A 19,118-nucleotide genomic window follows, 5' to 3' on the forward strand; every position below is an offset into this window, starting at 1 on the left:
CCCAATTCTAAATCAAGACTCCCACCCCCCCCACCCCTCAAATTGAGGTAAAATAGACCCTTTGTGCATTCGTATATACGGTGGCTTAAAAGGGGAAGTGTCCCCAAATCTCAACATTTTGACTTTTTATCTCAATTTCTTTTCTTTCCTATGTCCCTATTAAGCCACCGTACGTATCACAATCTCCAAATTCTTTTTGATTCATTAAGAAAAATGCCCTTTCATAAAAAAAAATGGAAATAGGGAACTTTTCATTAAAAAAAAAGTCACTCCTTACTTATCGAAAGGGGAAATTTTGAAGGTTTTTTTTTTTTTTTATTGAACTGGGAAGCAAGTGCCACATTCGCGTCCCCCGCCCTATGGTGATATGATAATGACTTCTTAATAATAAGTTTATGTTGAGTTAATGACAAAACATGTAGTATCCACAGTTTTAGAAATAACGAAATATGAACAAAGAAGAACTCACGACAAAATAATTTTTAGACAATGGTTTGCTTATTGAATCTCATTACAAAATTGTCAGTAATACCTGCACCATTAAAACAAATGAAAATTAATAAATTTAATTTTTTTTTTAAAAGACAAAATTTTTAATATTCATTACATGGTACAATTATATACAAACATTAGCCATACGAAAATAAATTTTAATAAAAAAAAAATGAAAAATTGTCATGAGTTTTAGAATACATTTTGCAAATTGACTGCATTAACAAATAATGCTATAAGCCAAGCATCTCTCTCTCCTTCTCCTTATGAATTTAAAAGAAAAAGGAACCTTTTATCAAAAATGGAAAACTGTTTCATATTTCTTAAGAATGGAATTGCTATATTTTGAGAGTTGATAGTAGATCTTCTTTGGAATTTCACAGAAATGAAATTTATGTTTAAGTACTTACATATTGGGCTTGTATGGTACATTGCATTTATCCATCAAGGTTTAGTCAAATCAAGTAATAGATGATTACAACAAAAAACTATCACTTATCTCCCCCCCCCCCCCACCCAGCCCCTTCTTTTCTATTCTTTCTTTTTTTGTCAATTACAAAATAGCAGAGGGAATTTGTTTTGTTATAAATTTGTACACATTTAGAGAAACACATGACTTACTACTAGTAGCTTTTCAATAATCTAAGTACACTTTTCATGAGTTAGGAGGTTTAACCAACATACATATAACTTGGTAGGATACACCAGTATCTCGTTATGTTTACTGAAAAATATCCCCCTGCACGTGGGCAGACAGTCGTTAAAGACAGCTTTCATATACATATATATATACATATATATATATATATATATATATATATATATATATATATATATATATATATATCAGGGGGTCATGTCGGACATCAGGTCAATGCTAGTAGTACTTTTTTCTAATCACAGTAACACAAACGTAGCAACACTGAGAATTCTTGTAAATCTGTATCCTAAGTTAAGAAAGTTAACATTGCACCAACAAGTGTAACGAATAATCGGGGACGCATTCTTGCGCATAACTCTGCTATAATTACGTTTTTTAGAGAAGTTTTGCTGCGATTCTTTGCTGATGAAAATGAAAGTGAGTTGCTTTCTAAACATATATTTAGCAATCCAGGAAAGGAATCTACTCGCACGTCATGAAAATTGAGTAGTGTAACAGTAATCGTAGTGAAAATGACTTTGTTAATTGCATTAACCTTGAAAACAATCATTATATACTGGACGTACAAATAATGAATACTGAATGGACAAGGTGAAGAGGGGGGTGGGGACGGAAAATAAGGTAATGCAGTATATTGTATAATATTAGGGCCTTGTCTTTATCTTTTGAACAATATTGGGCGAATTAATTCACAAAAGCAGACTTTAAAACCTCTTTAAAGTTTGAGTGTTAAATTAGTTTCTGCCTTAGCACATGACTTCGCTTAGTCGAATGCAACTGTTCCATTTCCTCTCTTCAAACACCATATCATACACACACAAAAATGTCATAAATGTCTTTTGAAACTTTCTCAATTTGTAGTGGAAATATAACATAATTTCCTTTGACCATTGGTTTAGCAGTCACATGTGTGACCTAGCACAAACGACGTAGGAGAAAGTATAATTATGTCCTGTCCTCACATACTTCACGTGTGCAAATCAGAACCCCCTTTTGAAATCCCTGAAAGTTGAAATAAGGTCTTTGGTTTAGTAGTAACATTGGTACCAAGTATTTCTAGTCCTAACACTTCTAACACTTTACAGTGAGTCTACATCACGATTTTTTTCCCACAATCACTGGTTTAGTCATTGGTTTTAAAGGTCACATTAAAGGTCTGACAAAGGTCAAATAAAAGGTCAAAGATTTTAAAGTGGTCTAGCACACAACTTTGGAAAGACATATATATATATATATATGTCCACTCCTCACACACATTCAAATTGCCAAACATCCATCCCATGGATATTCAATTTCTAGTTAATGACGGAGATATTTACAGAACAATTTTTGTGATGTCACACAAAAATCCTGAATGTTCACGCCAAAATTAATTTTAGTCCCTGTAGAGTTTTTCAACCACACAAAATTCTTAAACTTTATATAACAATGTCATTTCAAATTCTTTTACCTGTTGAAGATCAAAAGGTTAAGCAAACCTTTATTTCATGATTAGACTCACAGGTCCGGGGTCCTGTTCCCAGAAGCCACCTCTGTCCGTCAATTACCATAGGCTCCCATTTGAATACGTTATTTTTCCGATAATGAAAATACACTACGGTATATGAAAAGTATGCGATAAAACCAATGCACGGATAGCCCAGGATGACCTTGCCAAAACTTGCAAGGACAATCCTTTGGCCTATGGTGTTATCAAAATTTTTGCTAGTTGAAATTAATTATTTAACATAAAATATTAGACATTTTCTGCATCCTATGGGTCAAAACAACATTTTCATACACAGCAATATTCTATAGCAACGATATGAATTTTATTTTAAATTGCTGATATTTGGCGAACGCCTCAACGTCGAACAGCGACTAGTAATGCCGTTATGGTAATTGAGCTGAAAAGTGTTGTTTTCTTGTTCTTTTATGTGGAAAGCATTTGATCCAAAATGGACACAAAAAAAAGGCTCCGTTTGGATGAAATTCTAAGCATAGAGAACATGGACATCTTAAGTAAATATTGCAAACGTATCACATTTCAAGGATAATTCAACAGGAAAGATGATGACAATTAAAGCTTTTGAGGAACATATTTGTCGTGATGACATCACAGACCTTCAAGTGTGCTACAATCACTGGAAGAATTAAGGGCTTTTACCCAGCCAAACTTTGGGTTACAATTGATCAACTATAACTGGGGTAAGGCAGAAGATTTTTGCCATGAGGTTTTCAACTAAACAATGTGGAGAACTGTTCTTGTTTAGATGAGTGGTATGCCGTCTGCCACTGTAATATCCCTAATATGTAATAATAATAAAAATAGTCATAATTTTAGTCATAATACTAGTAATAATCATAATCATAATAATAATAATAATAATAATATTAATAATAGTAATAATAACCATTAAAATAATCATAATAATCGTAATCGTTATAAAAATCATAAGATTAATAATGTTAAATCATAATCATAATAACAGAAATAAAAATAATCATACTAAGAATAAAAATAATAGTCATTATAATCATAATCAAAATAGTCGTAATCTTAATCGTAATAATAATTCTAATATTAATAATAATGTTAATAATAATCATAATCATAAAAATAGAAAAAAAATAATAACAATCGTAATAATAATAATAATTATTAAAAAATAATATTAATATTGACTTGTACAGATGTAAAAAACAAATTATCAATTATTTATCCAAAATATCAATTATAACATATAAACTCCATCTCAAAGCACAAATTGATTACACGTACAAGGGTTCGGAAAGTTATGAAATGGTACCACGAAACCTCCGTAAGAATAAGTGAGAAATAAAAATATACCCTGCACACTAGAAGTAAGTACTGTATATGAAAGAATACCTTCTTTGGAATCTACGGAAACTGTAAATCACGCATTGGAATCCATCTGCATGATCCCAGAGTGACGGAGTGACTTTGCCTTAAAGCCCAGGTTCTCGTAGAGGGACTCGGAATCTAACATCTCGGACGAGGAATGTCCTGCATTCTCGTACATGCTCTCTCCTTCTTCCCTCCTCCTCCCTCCATCCTCCTCCTCCAAGCACATCTCCGGTGATGTACAGAGCGAGATGATCTCGTAGACCAGACAAAACTCTAACTGTCGTGGGAAAACAGACAAGAAAGGAAACATGTAATTAGAGAGAAATACGAAATAGGGAAACGAGAAAGGGCTATGGTAGTTAACTCAATATGCGAATGGGAAGAGCTTTGATGAAACCGACAGGCTGAAGATAGGTGGAGGTGGTTCGTGCAGGGGGAGGGGGGCAGAATAATGGGGGTACTGTGCAATCTAAATTTTTGAGATTGAACGTTAGCTAGACACATGCATATTTGCCATTATCAAAGTTTCTGCCATCACCACAAAATACTTCTTTGTTAATAAATATGTATACACAAATACTAGTGTTTGCACGGGTTATCCGGGTACCCGGGTACCCGCCCGACGTGATACTACCCGGTTCCTTATTTATTACCCGAATCTTAAGCAAAGTGTGATTTAAAAAAAAAAAAAAAAATTGGCAAACCGACGGTTAAGCAGATTTCCCATTGACTTAGTGTGGTGTTAGGCTACAATGTGGTCGAAGATAACAGCAATAACGAAGGAGCCCGTTCGACGCGATACTGCCCGGTTCCTAATTTATTACCCGAATCATACGCAAAGTGTGATTGTTTAAAAAAAAAATTTCAAACCGATGGTTAGGCTGATTTCCCATTGACTTAGTGTGTTGTTAGGCTACCATGTGTTCGAAGATAACAGCAATAACGAAAGCTTTCCATAGATATCTTATAACTGCGTCACAATTTCAGCTAATAAACAGATGACTAGGCTAGACTACCCCCATTGACTTAGTGTGGTGTTAGGCAACCATGTGGTCGAACGTAACAGCAATAACGAAAGTATTCCATGGATGTCTTATAACTGCGTCACAACTCCAGCAAATAAACAGATGGTTAGGCTTAGCTAGATTTCTCATTGACTTAGTGTGGTGTTAGGCTACCATGTGGAAGAAATTATTATTTATTCATTCGTTTATTTCAAAGAAGGAAAGGCTGACAAGGAATTTTACGCGATGTTTATGGATTATAGACGGGATAACTAAAAAATAGTAATCGCAAGTGGCTAATTTTCACTAATCATTTATTCCAAATGCGATCAAATTGCGCGAATCGTGCAATCTCGCGGCTAATGCGAACCCTGGGCCTGCATAATAGATAGTAGTAGTAGTATCAAAAACTGTTTAAGAGCTAAATTGGATATTTATATGGTTTGATCCAATAGACGTGCACGAGCTAGCATAAGCAGCGGCGGCAGTGCGATGTTAGTAGTAATGCTAATTATAATTAAATAATTAATTTATTAACAAGTTAATGAAAGAAACAGAAGCAAATTATTGAGGGAGGTTTAATACCTTATCTTACACCTACGTATTTGAACATGAAAACATTGTCAGTAGAGAATATAATGCATTTATTACAGCATCCAATATGTAATTTCTTGAAAATCGTGATACACGAGGGTAAACAAAAAAATTCCGGGTACCCGGATACCCGACGGGTAACGGCCCTCGGGTACCCGGTTCCCGATTTTTGGACCCGTGTAAACACTAACAAATACGTATCAGATGAGAGGCATGAGATTCTTCTCCCTGAAAAAGTTTTCAATGTCTTGTACCGCCCTGAAAAGTCAACGCCTAACACCTCCCCTCACTCTTGACACAGACCAAATTTGTCCACAGGTGTTATCCACAGGAGCGTGCAGGGGTTAATACATCGTGTGGTAATATACGCTATAGGATAGGTAGACATATAAGTGTTTATGCAACCACATCAAGCTGTTCTCCTCACCTCTCCCATAAAATTTAGACGATGTGAGGGGAGGGGGAGGGGAGAGGGGAGGGGGAGGGGGTAGAGGGGTATTCTTCTTCAATTTTTTTTTGTTCAGTTCAATATCGTCAATGGTCATATCTTGAAATCAGCTGCTTACCTCTGATTGGATCAGGAGAGGCTGACAAAGCTTCAGTTGTTTGACGGTCTGTAGGACGTCCACCCCTCCATATTCGTCCAGCTGCCTCAGACAGGACAGCACAGCACAGAAGATGCCGCTACGACCGACACCGGACCTGCAAAGGGATAAATGAGAAATGTAGTAAACAACAGGGATGAACCTGGGGTCAAACAAAAATCACAGGACTTTGCAAAAATTGCGGTATAGGCTCCAGTTTGCATATGCTACAGTGTGTTAGGATAATAGTTTTTGTCCTGGAGGTACAAAAGAAATCACGGATATTCCGCGAATTCGCGGAAAATGCTCATGCCTGAAACAAACATGTATATAGACAAAGAAACCAACAGGTACAGTCTTTGATTACGTACAAACCCTTCGATCTTTGATGGGACGAAAACACGAATACGTCTTAGACAGACTATCTTGCGTGATTATAAATCTCTGACCAACTGTGGTTAACTGAAGTAACCGTCAGTCAGAATTGCAGTAAATGCAATGTTTATCAGAGGAAACTGATGTGACCGACCGATGGAGGATAGTCATTAATTATGGGGTCAAAAGAAATACCGATTTTGGCTAATCTGTGGAACATACACAGTTATGGGATCCATTTGTGCCATACAAGACCAAATACAAAACAAGATACAAGACTTAATTCAACTCACCTGTCAGATTATATTTTGGGGCCGGATGAAATTAACCATTTTCTCAAACAAAGTGACTGTCCGAGAGTTTGGATAGTTTTTCCGACAGAAGACAGACTTATTTATGAAGCCATAGAAAAGTCTGATGCCAAGTCTATTTTATAACATTACTTCACATTTCTGTTTATAGAAATGAGCAATCAAATGTTTTACGATTAGAAGTCAGAGTACAGAATGAAACATGAAGGCCTACTCACATGCAGTGAACTAGTATTGGACCAGTCAATTCAGCCTCTGCGACATATTCCTTGACCAGTTGGATGAAGATAGCAAGCCTGGACATCGAAGGAGGTCGGATTTCCAGGTTTGGCCATTTCTTTAGCTGGAACTGTTTGATTTCACTGATGGTCTATCAGGATGAAAAGGGGAGAGAAAGAAGAAACTGAATCAAACATCTAACTTAGCTGGTTTTATGAAGTTTAATGATGTGAAATAATTTCACTTCCTAAAAGGAGTAACTCGTGTATTACTAGACAGAAGAAAGTTTTGAACCAATGGTACGTATTAAATAGACTTCTTCTCACCCAAACATTAACGAGAGGAGTGAAAGAATGAGTAAATCTGTCTGTGATCGAATTCTTATGTGCAAATTAGATCAAACTAAACTGCATATGCTTGCAACAGTGTAGGCTAGGTAACAGTGTAGGCTAGCCAACAGTGTAGGTTCGGCACCGGTTTTTGGCTAGACAACAGTGTAAGCAAGGCAACACTGTAGGCTAGGCAACAGAATTACACTTGATATTGGGTTGAAACAGCCACTGTGACAGGAGAACCTGGTAAAAATGCAAATACTAACAATATAATGCTAATACTAACAATATAATGCAAATATTAACAATATAATGCAAATACTAACAATATAATGCAAATACCAACAATATAATGCAAATACCAACAATATAATGCAAATACCAACAATATAATGCAAATACTAACAATATAATGCAAATACCAACAATATAATGCAAATACCAACAATATAATGCAAATACCAACAATATAATGCAAATACTAACAATATAATGCAAATACTAACAATATAATGCAAATACTAACAATATAATTCAAGCATAAGTGTGCTTGCTGGCTAAAGGAGTGGGGCAGGTGGAAGGGATGTATATGACTGAGTGGGCACTGTAGTTACCAACGCAACCACTTGCTCTAATAAGAAACATTTATGCCATAACAAACAAGGACATTTTGTTTTTAACCTTATGGCTTTAGTCCAGAAAAATTCTTTTACACAGTGTGGTGCTCCGACACATGAGGTCTGCCCATGTTTCCCTTCTTTATGAGGTGTTTATGAGGTTTCCACATTTGACCCCTGATGACCCCATATGACCTTTGACCTCCCCCTTTTGTGTACTAAGGTGACACGTGTAAGTCAAACGGTCAATTGTTCTGTCCGTCCGTTTGTTCGTGTAAGTCGTTCAATGTAAGTCTGACGCTGAGGGGGGGGGGGGGGGAGATCCCTCCACAATTATACCATCTGGTTTCTTTCAACATTTACATTGGTGCCATGTTGGTGCCATGTTGGTGCCCTTAAGTCTCTGCTCACAACTGAACCTGATAATATGAGCTTTGAACATGACACTGTGACTGACAGTCGAACGACCCAAATTCAAGGGCCGGAATGAAGAGCAATTTAAAAGAAATTTAGATGTGAAAAAAATACATAGACAACACGTATGTCATAACCCAATTGGGTACACTTCCAAATCTGTCTAGACAAAGCAAAACTTTAAAAAAAATAAAGGAATCTATCAGTCACTTGTAGGGCAGGCTGGGTTGTTACTGTCAAACTGGCATGGTCTGGTTGTTGTATAATTGTTCAGTCAAATATTATGTCAGGAGCTCCTTGGGTCAGTGGTGAACTTTAGTACAGGCTGCCTTTTTAAGGTCATGAATCTGTAATAACTGATATGAAGACACAGCTCAAGATGTTTCTTTGGAGATATTAACATCATGTTGTAGTCATTTATAGGAGATGGCAACCATTTGCCTGTCTTGTTTATACGTCAGTATCCCTCAAAGTCCCTCATATGTTACTCTGGTTCGCTCAGAGTCATCTCTTGTAATTTAATCTCGGTATATCTTTCATAACTTTTCAGATGCTCCAGATAACAATAATGCTTATTGGCTTACAACTGCTTTAAGGGTTTTACAGACTTTTCATAGAAATGTGTAAAACACATTGTGTAGAGAAAGTAATGTGTATCATAAAAAAAAGTCACAGCATCTGATAATGATTTTGAATTAATAAATTAATAAATTTATAACAGAAGACACCACCAGATGAAGGTAGACAATATAATAAGAGAACAATAGAGAACAATAGAATTGATAGATTGAAGGACAACTGAGGATTCAGTTTACAAACAAATGTTTAAAATTATTTTTAAAATATCAGTAAAAAAATCTTGTCTAATCTGTAACCACAAAGTCTGACCAATTTCCTGAGCTTTACACGAAAAAAAATAAGCCAAATTCACTCCAACGGACAAGCTTTCCGGTTTACCAACGTTTTCAGGTGTGTCTGGCAAAAACAAAAAGTTTAAAAGCTTCTCTTGGTGAACTCCTCATAGTTTCTCTTCAAATACTTAACACATATCTTTTTTATATATAATTTTCATCCCTTTTTATTTTTGGCATGGGTTTCTTTTTTAATCCTTTTAATCCCCCTTCTTAATTGGGAAGTACACAATTTTCATCCCATTCCTGGTTATGTATGTTTTCCTGGACACCATACAAGTGTCCAAATCTATAAACTAACAAAAAATCAAATTATTCAACTGCTTTTTTAGTTGGTCCGTCACTCTCTGTAACTCAAAATAAAATTTTACACACTCTCTGTAACTATCAGAATTGATCCCATAAAATGTCATTCTACCTTTCCCTCCCAGGTCACAAATGTATGTATGTATATTAGATCCTCCTGCAAGCAGGAACTCGCGAAGAAGCTTCATTGGCTTATCAAAGCCGTAAGCTGACCGAAGTCAGTCTCTTACATTCATATTTAACGTCCATGATTATGAATTGTTAATTGTCAGCAACTCTGTAACTGGACGACATACATTAATCTGGGAGTGACTCGAACCGGGGACCTTATGATTAAAGGCACCGGCGTTAACCACTGAGCTAACTCTGTAAAACAAATATGTTTCTTAGACTTCATCCATCAGTTGTCCTTAACAGAAAAGTTGATTAATATTAAACAAACCTTGATTAGTTCAGACAAGAAGAAAGGAAGATGGATTGTGAAGACAGTCCACAGATTGTTAGATGAAGAATAATAGGAAAGATTGATTTCATCTAGACTAAGTAGAGAGGAATGATAATGAAAGGAAAAGAGAAAGTTAAAAATTCACAAAATACCCAAAAGGTCACAAAAAATGTTATGAATGAAAGACACAGAGAGAGAATGAAATCATTCTCATGACAATGAATGAGAAGCGTAAGGATATGAAATGTGGTGTGTATCTTAAGAATAATAGGCAATTGTTGTTCTTGCAGAAGAATAATAGACAATTGTTATTGCTGGAAGTTTTCAATTGCAGCTTTTTATATATATATATATATATATATATATATATATATATATATATATATTTTCTTGGGGTGATGGGGAGGGGGATTCTCCAATTGCCCTACTGACTAATTTAACTTTTTTAGGATGAAATACACATTAGGCTCGAAAAATTCCTGAAGAAAAGGAGTAAAAATGCTACTTTGAATTTATCTATATTTTCTTTTCAGAAAGGTACTCAGTCTGCCATTGCTTATTGTACTGATATGGTTCGCAATTTTTAACAACCACTGATTTATATTTGTTTAATAAGTGATAGCATTGTGCTGAAAGAAGCTTGGAAAGCATCTTCAAATCTCGTCCATACTTAAAACCCTTGTTTTCTTTCATCCTTGATATGTAAATCAACTCTAGAATACCCTCAGAAAAATGTTATCAATCAAACTTTTTTTATTCCACAAGAACGAGTATGACAAAAAAAACTGTATGAATCAATTACAGCAATAGCTCTATCACACATCCAGTTGTCGCTACCTTTGATCGCCCCCCAAATTTTCCAATTACTTAATTAATTATCCCCCACATGCCCACTCCACCTCCCCACTCCAACCATACTCACCATATCTCGACTTTATAAAATGGTACAATAGCACCATAGAACTGACAATTTTAGCTGCCAGTATGGTTTGCAAGATATGTCTCTTCAAGCTTATTTTCCACAATGCATTCTTTTCTTTCAAATGAATAATAATTATTATTTTTGGCGAGCTACAATTACCAAACTTTACCTGTGTCACAAGGTTCTCCAGAACTAACGTTCTCTCCACTATATCCCCCTTCTTCGTCACGGCTGTCGTGGTGATGCGGAATAGATCCCCGCAGACCAGAGGCTCACCCAGACCCCAGTAAGGTTGGCAAGTCTACAATAAGAAATACAGCAATAATGGGAAGATGATGATTTGATAATTTACGCATGATAATGGTGTATTTACTACATAGCCAAAATGCATTGAGTACCATCACAAACCTATGAGGAAGAGTACCAGAACAAGCAACCATTCAAAACTAATGAGTACCAGCTACCATGCTAAATTAACGAGTACTAGCTACCATGCAAAACTAATGAGTACAAACAACCATGCAAAATTAATGAATACAAGCAACCATGCAAAACTACCAACGAGTACTAGCAACTATGCAAAATTATTGAATACAAGCAACCATGCAAAATTAACGAGTACTAGCTACTATGCAAAACTAATGAGTACTAGCAACCATGCAAAATTAACAATACTAGCAACCACACAAAATCTATGAGAACAAGCTAACGTGCAATTTTAAAAGAGTACAAGCAACCACGCAAAACTAACGAGTACAAGCAACCACGCAAAATTAACGTGTACTAGCAACTATGCAAAATTAATGAGTACTAGCAACTATGCAAAATTAAGGGGTACATGCATCTGTGCAAATTAACATGTACAAGCAACCATGCAAAACTAATGAGTACAAGCAACTATTCAAAATCAACTAGTACCACTAGTATAGAACCGATACAACTCTGTCCCACAGAGTCTTCATACATTTTGAACACCACAAGATCACACTAACAAAAAAATAAATCAGTAAAATCAAAAAGATAACTAAGTTACATAAGAAGGAGATGAAACAAATATGGGAGTACCTCATCTCTTTTGTCCATGGAGTTCAGCAAGACGACAGTTTGGACTTGGTAATCATGGACCAACCTCCAAAAATCAATGATGGTGTGAGGCAGGGGCATCTGAGTTGTAACAAATTCACTGGTCGATGAAATTCCCTAAAGAAAATTCAAACAAACAAAAATAAACTTTCGTCTTTTACAAGAAAACAAAATTACACAAACTTGTGTATTTTGAGTTTTGGAATAAAAAAAATTCTGATGTTATAACTAAAGTGAATTAAAAAAAAATATAATGAATTAAAAGTTTAATGGAAATGCAAAAAGAATGCTGTTGAAAGTGATATTAGATATTTAGTAGTTCCACAATAAATTATAACAAAGTGGCATCAAATTCTTCATGGTGATAAAACAATCCAGCTACCAAAATTTTAGCACAAAATGGCAAAAAAATCACAGATAGTAACAGTCCTTTAGTTCTTTTAATCCTACATCGAGATTAAGCTATTCTCATGAAAGCTATGCTTAAAAAATTTTCTCAGGATGCACATATTCACCCCCTTCCCTTCCCCCCCCCCCTCCAGGTTGCAAAAACCTGTCCTCCCTGTTCATCAGATAAAAGCATGGCCAATTGCAAGCCATTAACATGGCTTTATCATTATGTAATTCATTTGTCATGTATTAATGTCATACATATATTGTCACCAAGATACTCACATCTATGAAGCTAGCATTGATATAGTTGGTACTGTCAGATGCATCCACCTCTGTGATGAGGTACGGCCTATACCTGTTGACTAACATGAATAGAAATGAAGAATTACAAGTCAGGAGGATTATTATTCAGCTTTTCCTAGAGATGTGCATTTTTCAAAGCGTTGACATTTTCGTGATCCACTTCGGGCACAGAGAGATGCAGATATTTTCAGATTTGGATTTCAAGCAATCAATGAAATATTTGGATAATACCTCTTTTCAGCCAGTTTCCCAAAGCTGTTCCTCACCAGTGGAGATTGTAAGAAATCTCCTGTTTTTGTTGTTTTACCTGTTTTTTTTAAGACACAAATACTACTGCAGGCAAGTTAACAACTCTGACGACTGTGAGTGCATACAGACGTGCAACATCTCCATGGCAACACTCTTCTTCATTATCATTTTGTCACCCAGTGAACGGCAAAATCATAAAAATTTAAAAATCACATGCAGGGGGAAAACTGCAACATGAATCACTGGTAATCAATCACTTGAAGATAAAGACAATATAAAATAAACGATCATTACAAAAATTTCCTTCTTTAACAAAAGTCGTCATGTTACCTGGAACGATATCAGAATCCCGGTTTTTATTCTGGTTTTCTGGTTGCAGTCCAGCTGCCTCGGGATCAACTCTCAGTGCTGGTAGAATCTTACCAAGGATCTATAAAAGCAGAGAACGAAATAGGTAAATGTGAAAAGTCATTTCGCTTTTGTACCACAAGCATATTCTGTCGAGGAAGTGATAACGTTTCCAGTGAGGTGTACTACAGTTTGCAGTCAAGTTTTCTCTCACTAATTATTCCCACCCACCTCAGCTCCACCCACTACAACCCCCCCATCCCCCCACCCACCCCCAGTCATTTCAAGTCACTAATAACAACAAAAATTGTACAAACATGTTTATCTTGATTCTTCCCTCACCTTGAACAATTTTTAAGTTCCAAAGTCTGTTTCAGAAATTACATTTTTGAGACTGATTTAAAATACTTAACCATCAAGAGGCATTTCCATATTTTTTCAAAACAACTACCTTGCCTCACCAAATCAGCTCCATCTTGAAGAAACAGAGAGAAGAATTGACGTATCTATACGACACAGTTTTGACTCACCTTAAACTGAGATGTCAGCTCAGTCTCTCCGGTTTCTGGATTGGATTCTTGTATTTTACAGGCGTAGGTACTGAAGACATCCTTCTCGATAAATGTATTTTTACACAGCAGAAACTCCATTATCAGCCTGTGTAAGAACACATACTGATCCTACGGACAAGATATCGTGCAGGACACATATTGAATCACCTACAATGGTAACATTTCTGGCAGTGTTGTCAGCAGTCTTAACACTAACTTTCAGCCTGTGTCAGTACACATACTGATCCTACGGACAAGATATCGTGCAGGACACATATTGAATCACCTACAATGGTAACATTTCTGGCAGTGTTGTCAGCAGTCTTAACACTAACTTTCAGCCTGTGTCAGTACACATACTGATCCTACGGACTAGATATCGTGCAGGACACATATTGAAGAATCACCTACAATGGTAACATTTCTGGCAGTGTTGTCAGCAGTCTTAACACTAACTTTCAGCCTGTGTCAGTACACATACTGATCCTACAGACAAGATATCTACAGGACACATATTGAATCACCTACAATGGTAACATTTTTGGCAGTGTTGTCAGCAGTCTTAACACTAAATTCCAGTCTGTGTTAGTACATGTACCGATCCTACGGACAAGATATCACGCAGGACACATATTGAATCACCTACAGTGGTAACATTTCTGGCAGTGTTGTCAGCAGTCTTAACACTAAATTCCAGTCTGTGTTAGTACATGTACCGATCCTACGGACAAGATATCACACAGGACACATATTGAATCACCTACAATGGTAACATTTCTGGCAGTGTTGTCAGCAGTCTTAACACTAAATTCCAGCCTTTGCCAGAACACGTACTGCTCCTACGGACACCAGTGACTCGAGTAGAAGGTTCAGCTTTAGTCAGGAAAAATCACTAACAATGACTCAACTCGCAATTAAAATAACATCGCTTGGGGTCTTAATTAGTTGAAAAATTATTGAGGCCTAGACAATTTGAGCTTGATTATGATCCTGAAACAATGATAGTCAAAGGCATGTTACAACCTAATGGTTGGGGCAGGAGGGGGAGGCGGGGAGGGGTAGGAACAATGTCTGCATTTTTTTTCTATTCTGGTGGAATGGAGAAGGAATGTGTGGAAGGGCAACCTATATTAAAGCAGAAAAATAGCTACAATGTTATGTTTAGTCCAGTTTGGGGCAGGCTGTCTACTTCTAAACATTCTCCGGATGAACAAACCAAAATGCTAAACACCTGACTGTTATTGGCCAGGGGGGAGGGGGCGGTGGGGGGGTGGGAGAACGGGAGGTGGATTAGCCCAAACTGAGCAGGTTCCAAATCACTTACAGCAGTTTGTACCATCCACGGTCTCTCAGTTCTCATCTCCAGTACGCATTTAAAGACGTCGACCTGGTTCGTTATCTCGATCCTCTGCTTCTGTATTTCGAAGGCTAGTAGGACTCCACTTCTCCCTGCTCCAGCACTGAAAAAAAAAATTTTTAAAATAGGAGAAAACAATTAAAACACTGGTAGACAAGACCATAGTAATCACTTCATTGTTGGGAATCATTCTTGAAGGTAACAAAGTGAAAGGATAAATACTATTTGAAATGCCCTATGGTGTCGAAACTTCTTTTATTTTTAATCCCAGATTCAAATTCCAGCCTACCTTGAAATCAATGAGAATTCTGTCATTTATGAATTTTTAGAGCTAGCTCCCTACAACTGAACTAAACTGAGACTGGCTCAAAGGAGGGGTCACTTTTAAGTCTTGGTTTTCTTTCTCGATTCTAAAGCAGCTCAGGATTCTCATCCATTCTCTGCTTACCTGCAGTGAACGACCGTGGGACCCGTCGCTTGAGTAGGGGTGTCCTTGATGACATCTAGGAGCCTCATGACACTCGACGTATCCCTGGGGACGGTTTTATCCGGCCACTTGATGTAATGAAACTGAACCACCCTCCTTCTGTCTTCACCCTGCCGATAATAAGCAAATAAACGACGCTTAACTAACAGTAGACTATCACGGTGAATTAATTATTACCGAAAGTGATGATGGCGGCAGCCTTTTTTCTACATTTATGATCAGACTTTGTATTAAAACTGAAAGTTAAAAGAAATTATTGCTCAAAGGAGGAAACAACATTTTCTCTAAAATGACTAACGGAAGTATTGTCAGCCTGATACAGCCTTGAGCATTATGAGTCGTCTGTACAGTACTGTGAGTGGAACTCGAGCTTGTCAAAGAAGATTTACTTGTCCTCAAAAGAAAAATTGTTAATCTGTAAGTGAAGTCAACAACATTGCATGATAGGCAAACTGTAACAGCACTGTTGATTACAGTGTATGTAAAATTTCTGTAACAATTTGTGTACTTTTGTGTCCTTGGATAAGTGTGAGTTTAAAGGTCCATGGATAGGTGTGAGTTTAAAGGTCTATGGATAGGTGTGAGTTCAAAGGTCCATGGATAGGTGTGAGTTCAAAGGTCCATGGATAGGTGTGAGCTCAAAGGTCTATGGATAGGTGTGAGTTCAAAGATCCATGGATAGGAGTGAGTTCATAAGGTCCATGGATAGGTGTGAGTTTAAAGGTCCATGGGATAGGTGTGAGTTCAAAGGTCCATGGATAGGTGTGAGCTCAAAGGTCCATGGAAAGGTGTGAGCTCAAAAGGTCCATGGATAGGTGTGAGCTCAAAGGTCTATGGATAGGTGTGAGTTCAAAGATCCATGGATAGGAGTGAGTTCATAAGGTCCATGGATAGGTGTGAGTTCAAATGTCTATGGATAGGTGTGAGTTCAAAGGTCCATGGATAGATGTGAGTTCAAAGGTCTATGGATAGGTGTGAGTTCAAAGGTCCATGGATAGGTGTGAGCTCAAAGGACTATGGATAGGTGTAAGCTCAAAGGTCCATGGGATAGGCGTGAGTTCAAAGATCCATGGGATAGGTGTGAGCTCAAAGGTCCATGGATAGGTGTGAGTTCATAAGGTCCATGGATAGGTGTGAGTTTAAAGGTCCATGGGATAGATGTGAGTTCAGAGGTCTATGGATAGGTGTAAGCTCAAAGGTCCATGGGATAGGTGTGAGCTCAAAGGTCTATGGATAGGTGTGAGTTCAAAGGTCCTTAGATAAGTGTGGGTTCAAAGGTCTATGGATAGATGTGAGTTCAAAGGTCCATAGAGAGGTGTGAGTTCGTAAGGTCCATGGAAAGGTGTGAGTTTAAAGGTCCATGGATAGGTGTGAGGTCAAAGGTCTATGGATAGGTGTGAGTTCAAAGGTCCATGGATAGGTGTGAGTTCAAAGGTCTATGGATAGGTGTGAGTTCAAAAATGCATGGATAGGTGTGAGTTCAAAGGGATATGGATAGGTGTGAGTTCAAAGATGCATGGATAGGTGTGAGGTCAAAGGTCTATGGATAGGTGTGAGTTCAAAGATGCATGGATAGGTGTGAGTTCAAAGGGATATGGATAGGTGTGAGTTCAAAGGTCTATGGAAAGGTGTGAGTTTAAAGGTCTATGGATAGGTGTGAGTTCAAAGATCCATGGGAAAGGTGTGAGTTCAAAGGTCCATGGGATAGGTGTGAGTATAAACGTCCATGGATAGGTGTGAGTTCAAAGGTCCATGGAAAGGTGTGAGCTCAAAAGGTCCATGGATAGGTGTGAGCTCAAAGGTCTATGGATAGGTGTGAGTTTTAAGGTCTATGGATAGGTGTGAGTTCAAAGGTCTATGGATAGGTGTGAGTTCAAAGGTCCATGGATAGGTGTGAGTTCAAAGGTCCATCGATAGGTGTGAGCTCAAAGGTCTATGGATAGGTGTGAGTTCAAAGATCCATGGATAGGAGTGAGTTCATAAGGTCCATGGATAGGTGTGAGTTCAAAGGTCCATGGATAGGTGTGAGCTCAAAGGTCCATGGAAAGGTGTGAGCTCAAAAGGTCCATGGATAGGTGTGAGCTCAAAGGTCTATGGATAGGTGTGAGTTCAAAGGTCTATGGATAGGAGTGAGTTCATAAGGTCCATGGATAGGTGTGAGTTCAAATGTCTATGGATAGGTGTGAGTTCAAAGGTCCATGGATAGGTGTGAGCTCAAAGGTCCATGGAAAGGTGTGAGCTCAAAAGGTCCATGGATAGGTGTGAGCTCAAAGGTCTATGGATAGGTGTGAGTTCAAAGGTCCATGGATAGGTGTGAGCTCAAAGGTCTATGGATAGGTGTGAGTTCAAAGGACTATAGATAGGTGTAAGCTCAAAGGTCCATGGGATAGGCGTGAGTTCAAAGATCCATGGGATAGGTGTGAGCTCAAAGGTCCATGGATAGGTGTGAGTTCATAAGGTCCATGGATAGGTGTGAGTTCAAAGGTCTATGGATAGGTGTAAGCTCAAAGGTCCATGGGATAGGTGTGAGTTCAAAGGTCCTTGGATAGGTGTGAGTTCAAAGGTCCTTAGATAAGTGTGAGCTCAAAAGGTCCATGGATAGATGTGAGTTCAAAGGTCTATGGATAGATGTGAGTTCAAAGATCCATGGATAGGTGTGAGTTCAAAGGTCCATGGATAGGTGTGAGTTTAAAGGTCTATGGATAGGTGTGAGTTCAAAGATCCATGGGAAAGGTGTGAGTTCAAAGGTCCATGGGATAGGTGTGAGTATAAACGTCCATGGATAGGTGTGAGTTCAAAGGTCCATGGAAAGGTGTGAGCTCAAAAGGTCCATGGATAGGTGTGAGCTCAAAGGTCTATGGATAGGTGTGAGTTTTAAGGTCTATGGATAGGTGTGAGTTCAAAGGTCTATGGATAGGTGTGAGTTCAAAGGTCCATGGATAGGTGTGAGTTCAAAGGTCCATGGATAGGTGTGAGCTCAAAGGTCTATGGATAGGTGTGAGTTCAAAGATCCATGGATAGGAGTGAGTTCATAAGGTCCATGGATAGGTGTGAGTTCAAAGGTCCATGGATAGGTGTGAGCTCAAAGGTCCATGGAAAGGTGTGAGCTCAAAAGGTCCATGGATAGGTGTGAGCTCAAAGGTCTATGGATAGGTGTGAGTTCAAAGGTCTATGGATAGGTGTGAGTTCATAAGGTCCATGGATAGGTGTGAGTTCAAATGTCTATGGATAGGTGTGAGTTCAAAGGTCCATGGATAGGTGTGAGTTCAAAGGTCCATGGATAGGTGTGAGCTCAAAAGGTCCATGGATAGG

The 19,118-nt window shown here is 37.7% G+C and overlaps 2 protein-coding genes across 3 annotated transcripts in view; one reads left to right on the forward strand and one right to left on the reverse strand.

Annotated features, from left to right (window-relative positions):
• LOC139974036 (2-Hydroxyacid oxidase 1-like) overlaps nt 1-19,118 on the forward strand; it is a 137,462-nt gene that overhangs the window by 76,659 nt on the left and 41,685 nt on the right. The gene's annotated exons all lie outside the window — the stretch shown is intronic.
• The window catches only part of LOC139973997 (uncharacterized), a 40,452-nt gene continuing 23,887 nt past the window's right edge, over nt 2,554-19,118 (reverse strand). The window contains exons 21-30 of one of the 2 annotated variants that reach the window (XM_071980911.1): nt 15,768-15,916; nt 15,287-15,422; nt 13,942-14,091; nt 13,394-13,493; nt 12,794-12,873; nt 12,101-12,235; nt 11,205-11,336; nt 7,088-7,239; nt 6,166-6,301; nt 2,554-4,278 (exon numbers count right to left, since the gene is read on the reverse strand). In XM_071980911.1, the coding sequence (XP_071837012.1) occupies nt 4,051-4,278; nt 6,166-6,301; nt 7,088-7,239; nt 11,205-11,336; nt 12,101-12,235; nt 12,794-12,873; nt 13,394-13,493; nt 13,942-14,091; nt 15,287-15,422; nt 15,768-15,916 (1,398 nt within the window). In that variant the 3' untranslated portion in view covers nt 2,554-4,050. Of the gene's footprint in view, nt 4,279-6,165; nt 6,302-7,087; nt 7,240-10,110; nt 10,208-11,204; nt 11,337-12,100; nt 12,236-12,793; nt 12,874-13,393; nt 13,494-13,941; nt 14,092-15,286; nt 15,423-15,767; nt 15,917-19,118 lie in introns of those variants that run through there. The other variant, XR_011795363.1, reaches the window with a different exon arrangement.

Source organism: Apostichopus japonicus, chromosome 2, assembly GCF_037975245.1.
Source record: "Apostichopus japonicus isolate 1M-3 chromosome 2, ASM3797524v1, whole genome shotgun sequence".
Taxonomy (NCBI): domain Eukaryota; kingdom Metazoa; phylum Echinodermata; class Holothuroidea; order Aspidochirotida; family Stichopodidae; genus Apostichopus; species Apostichopus japonicus.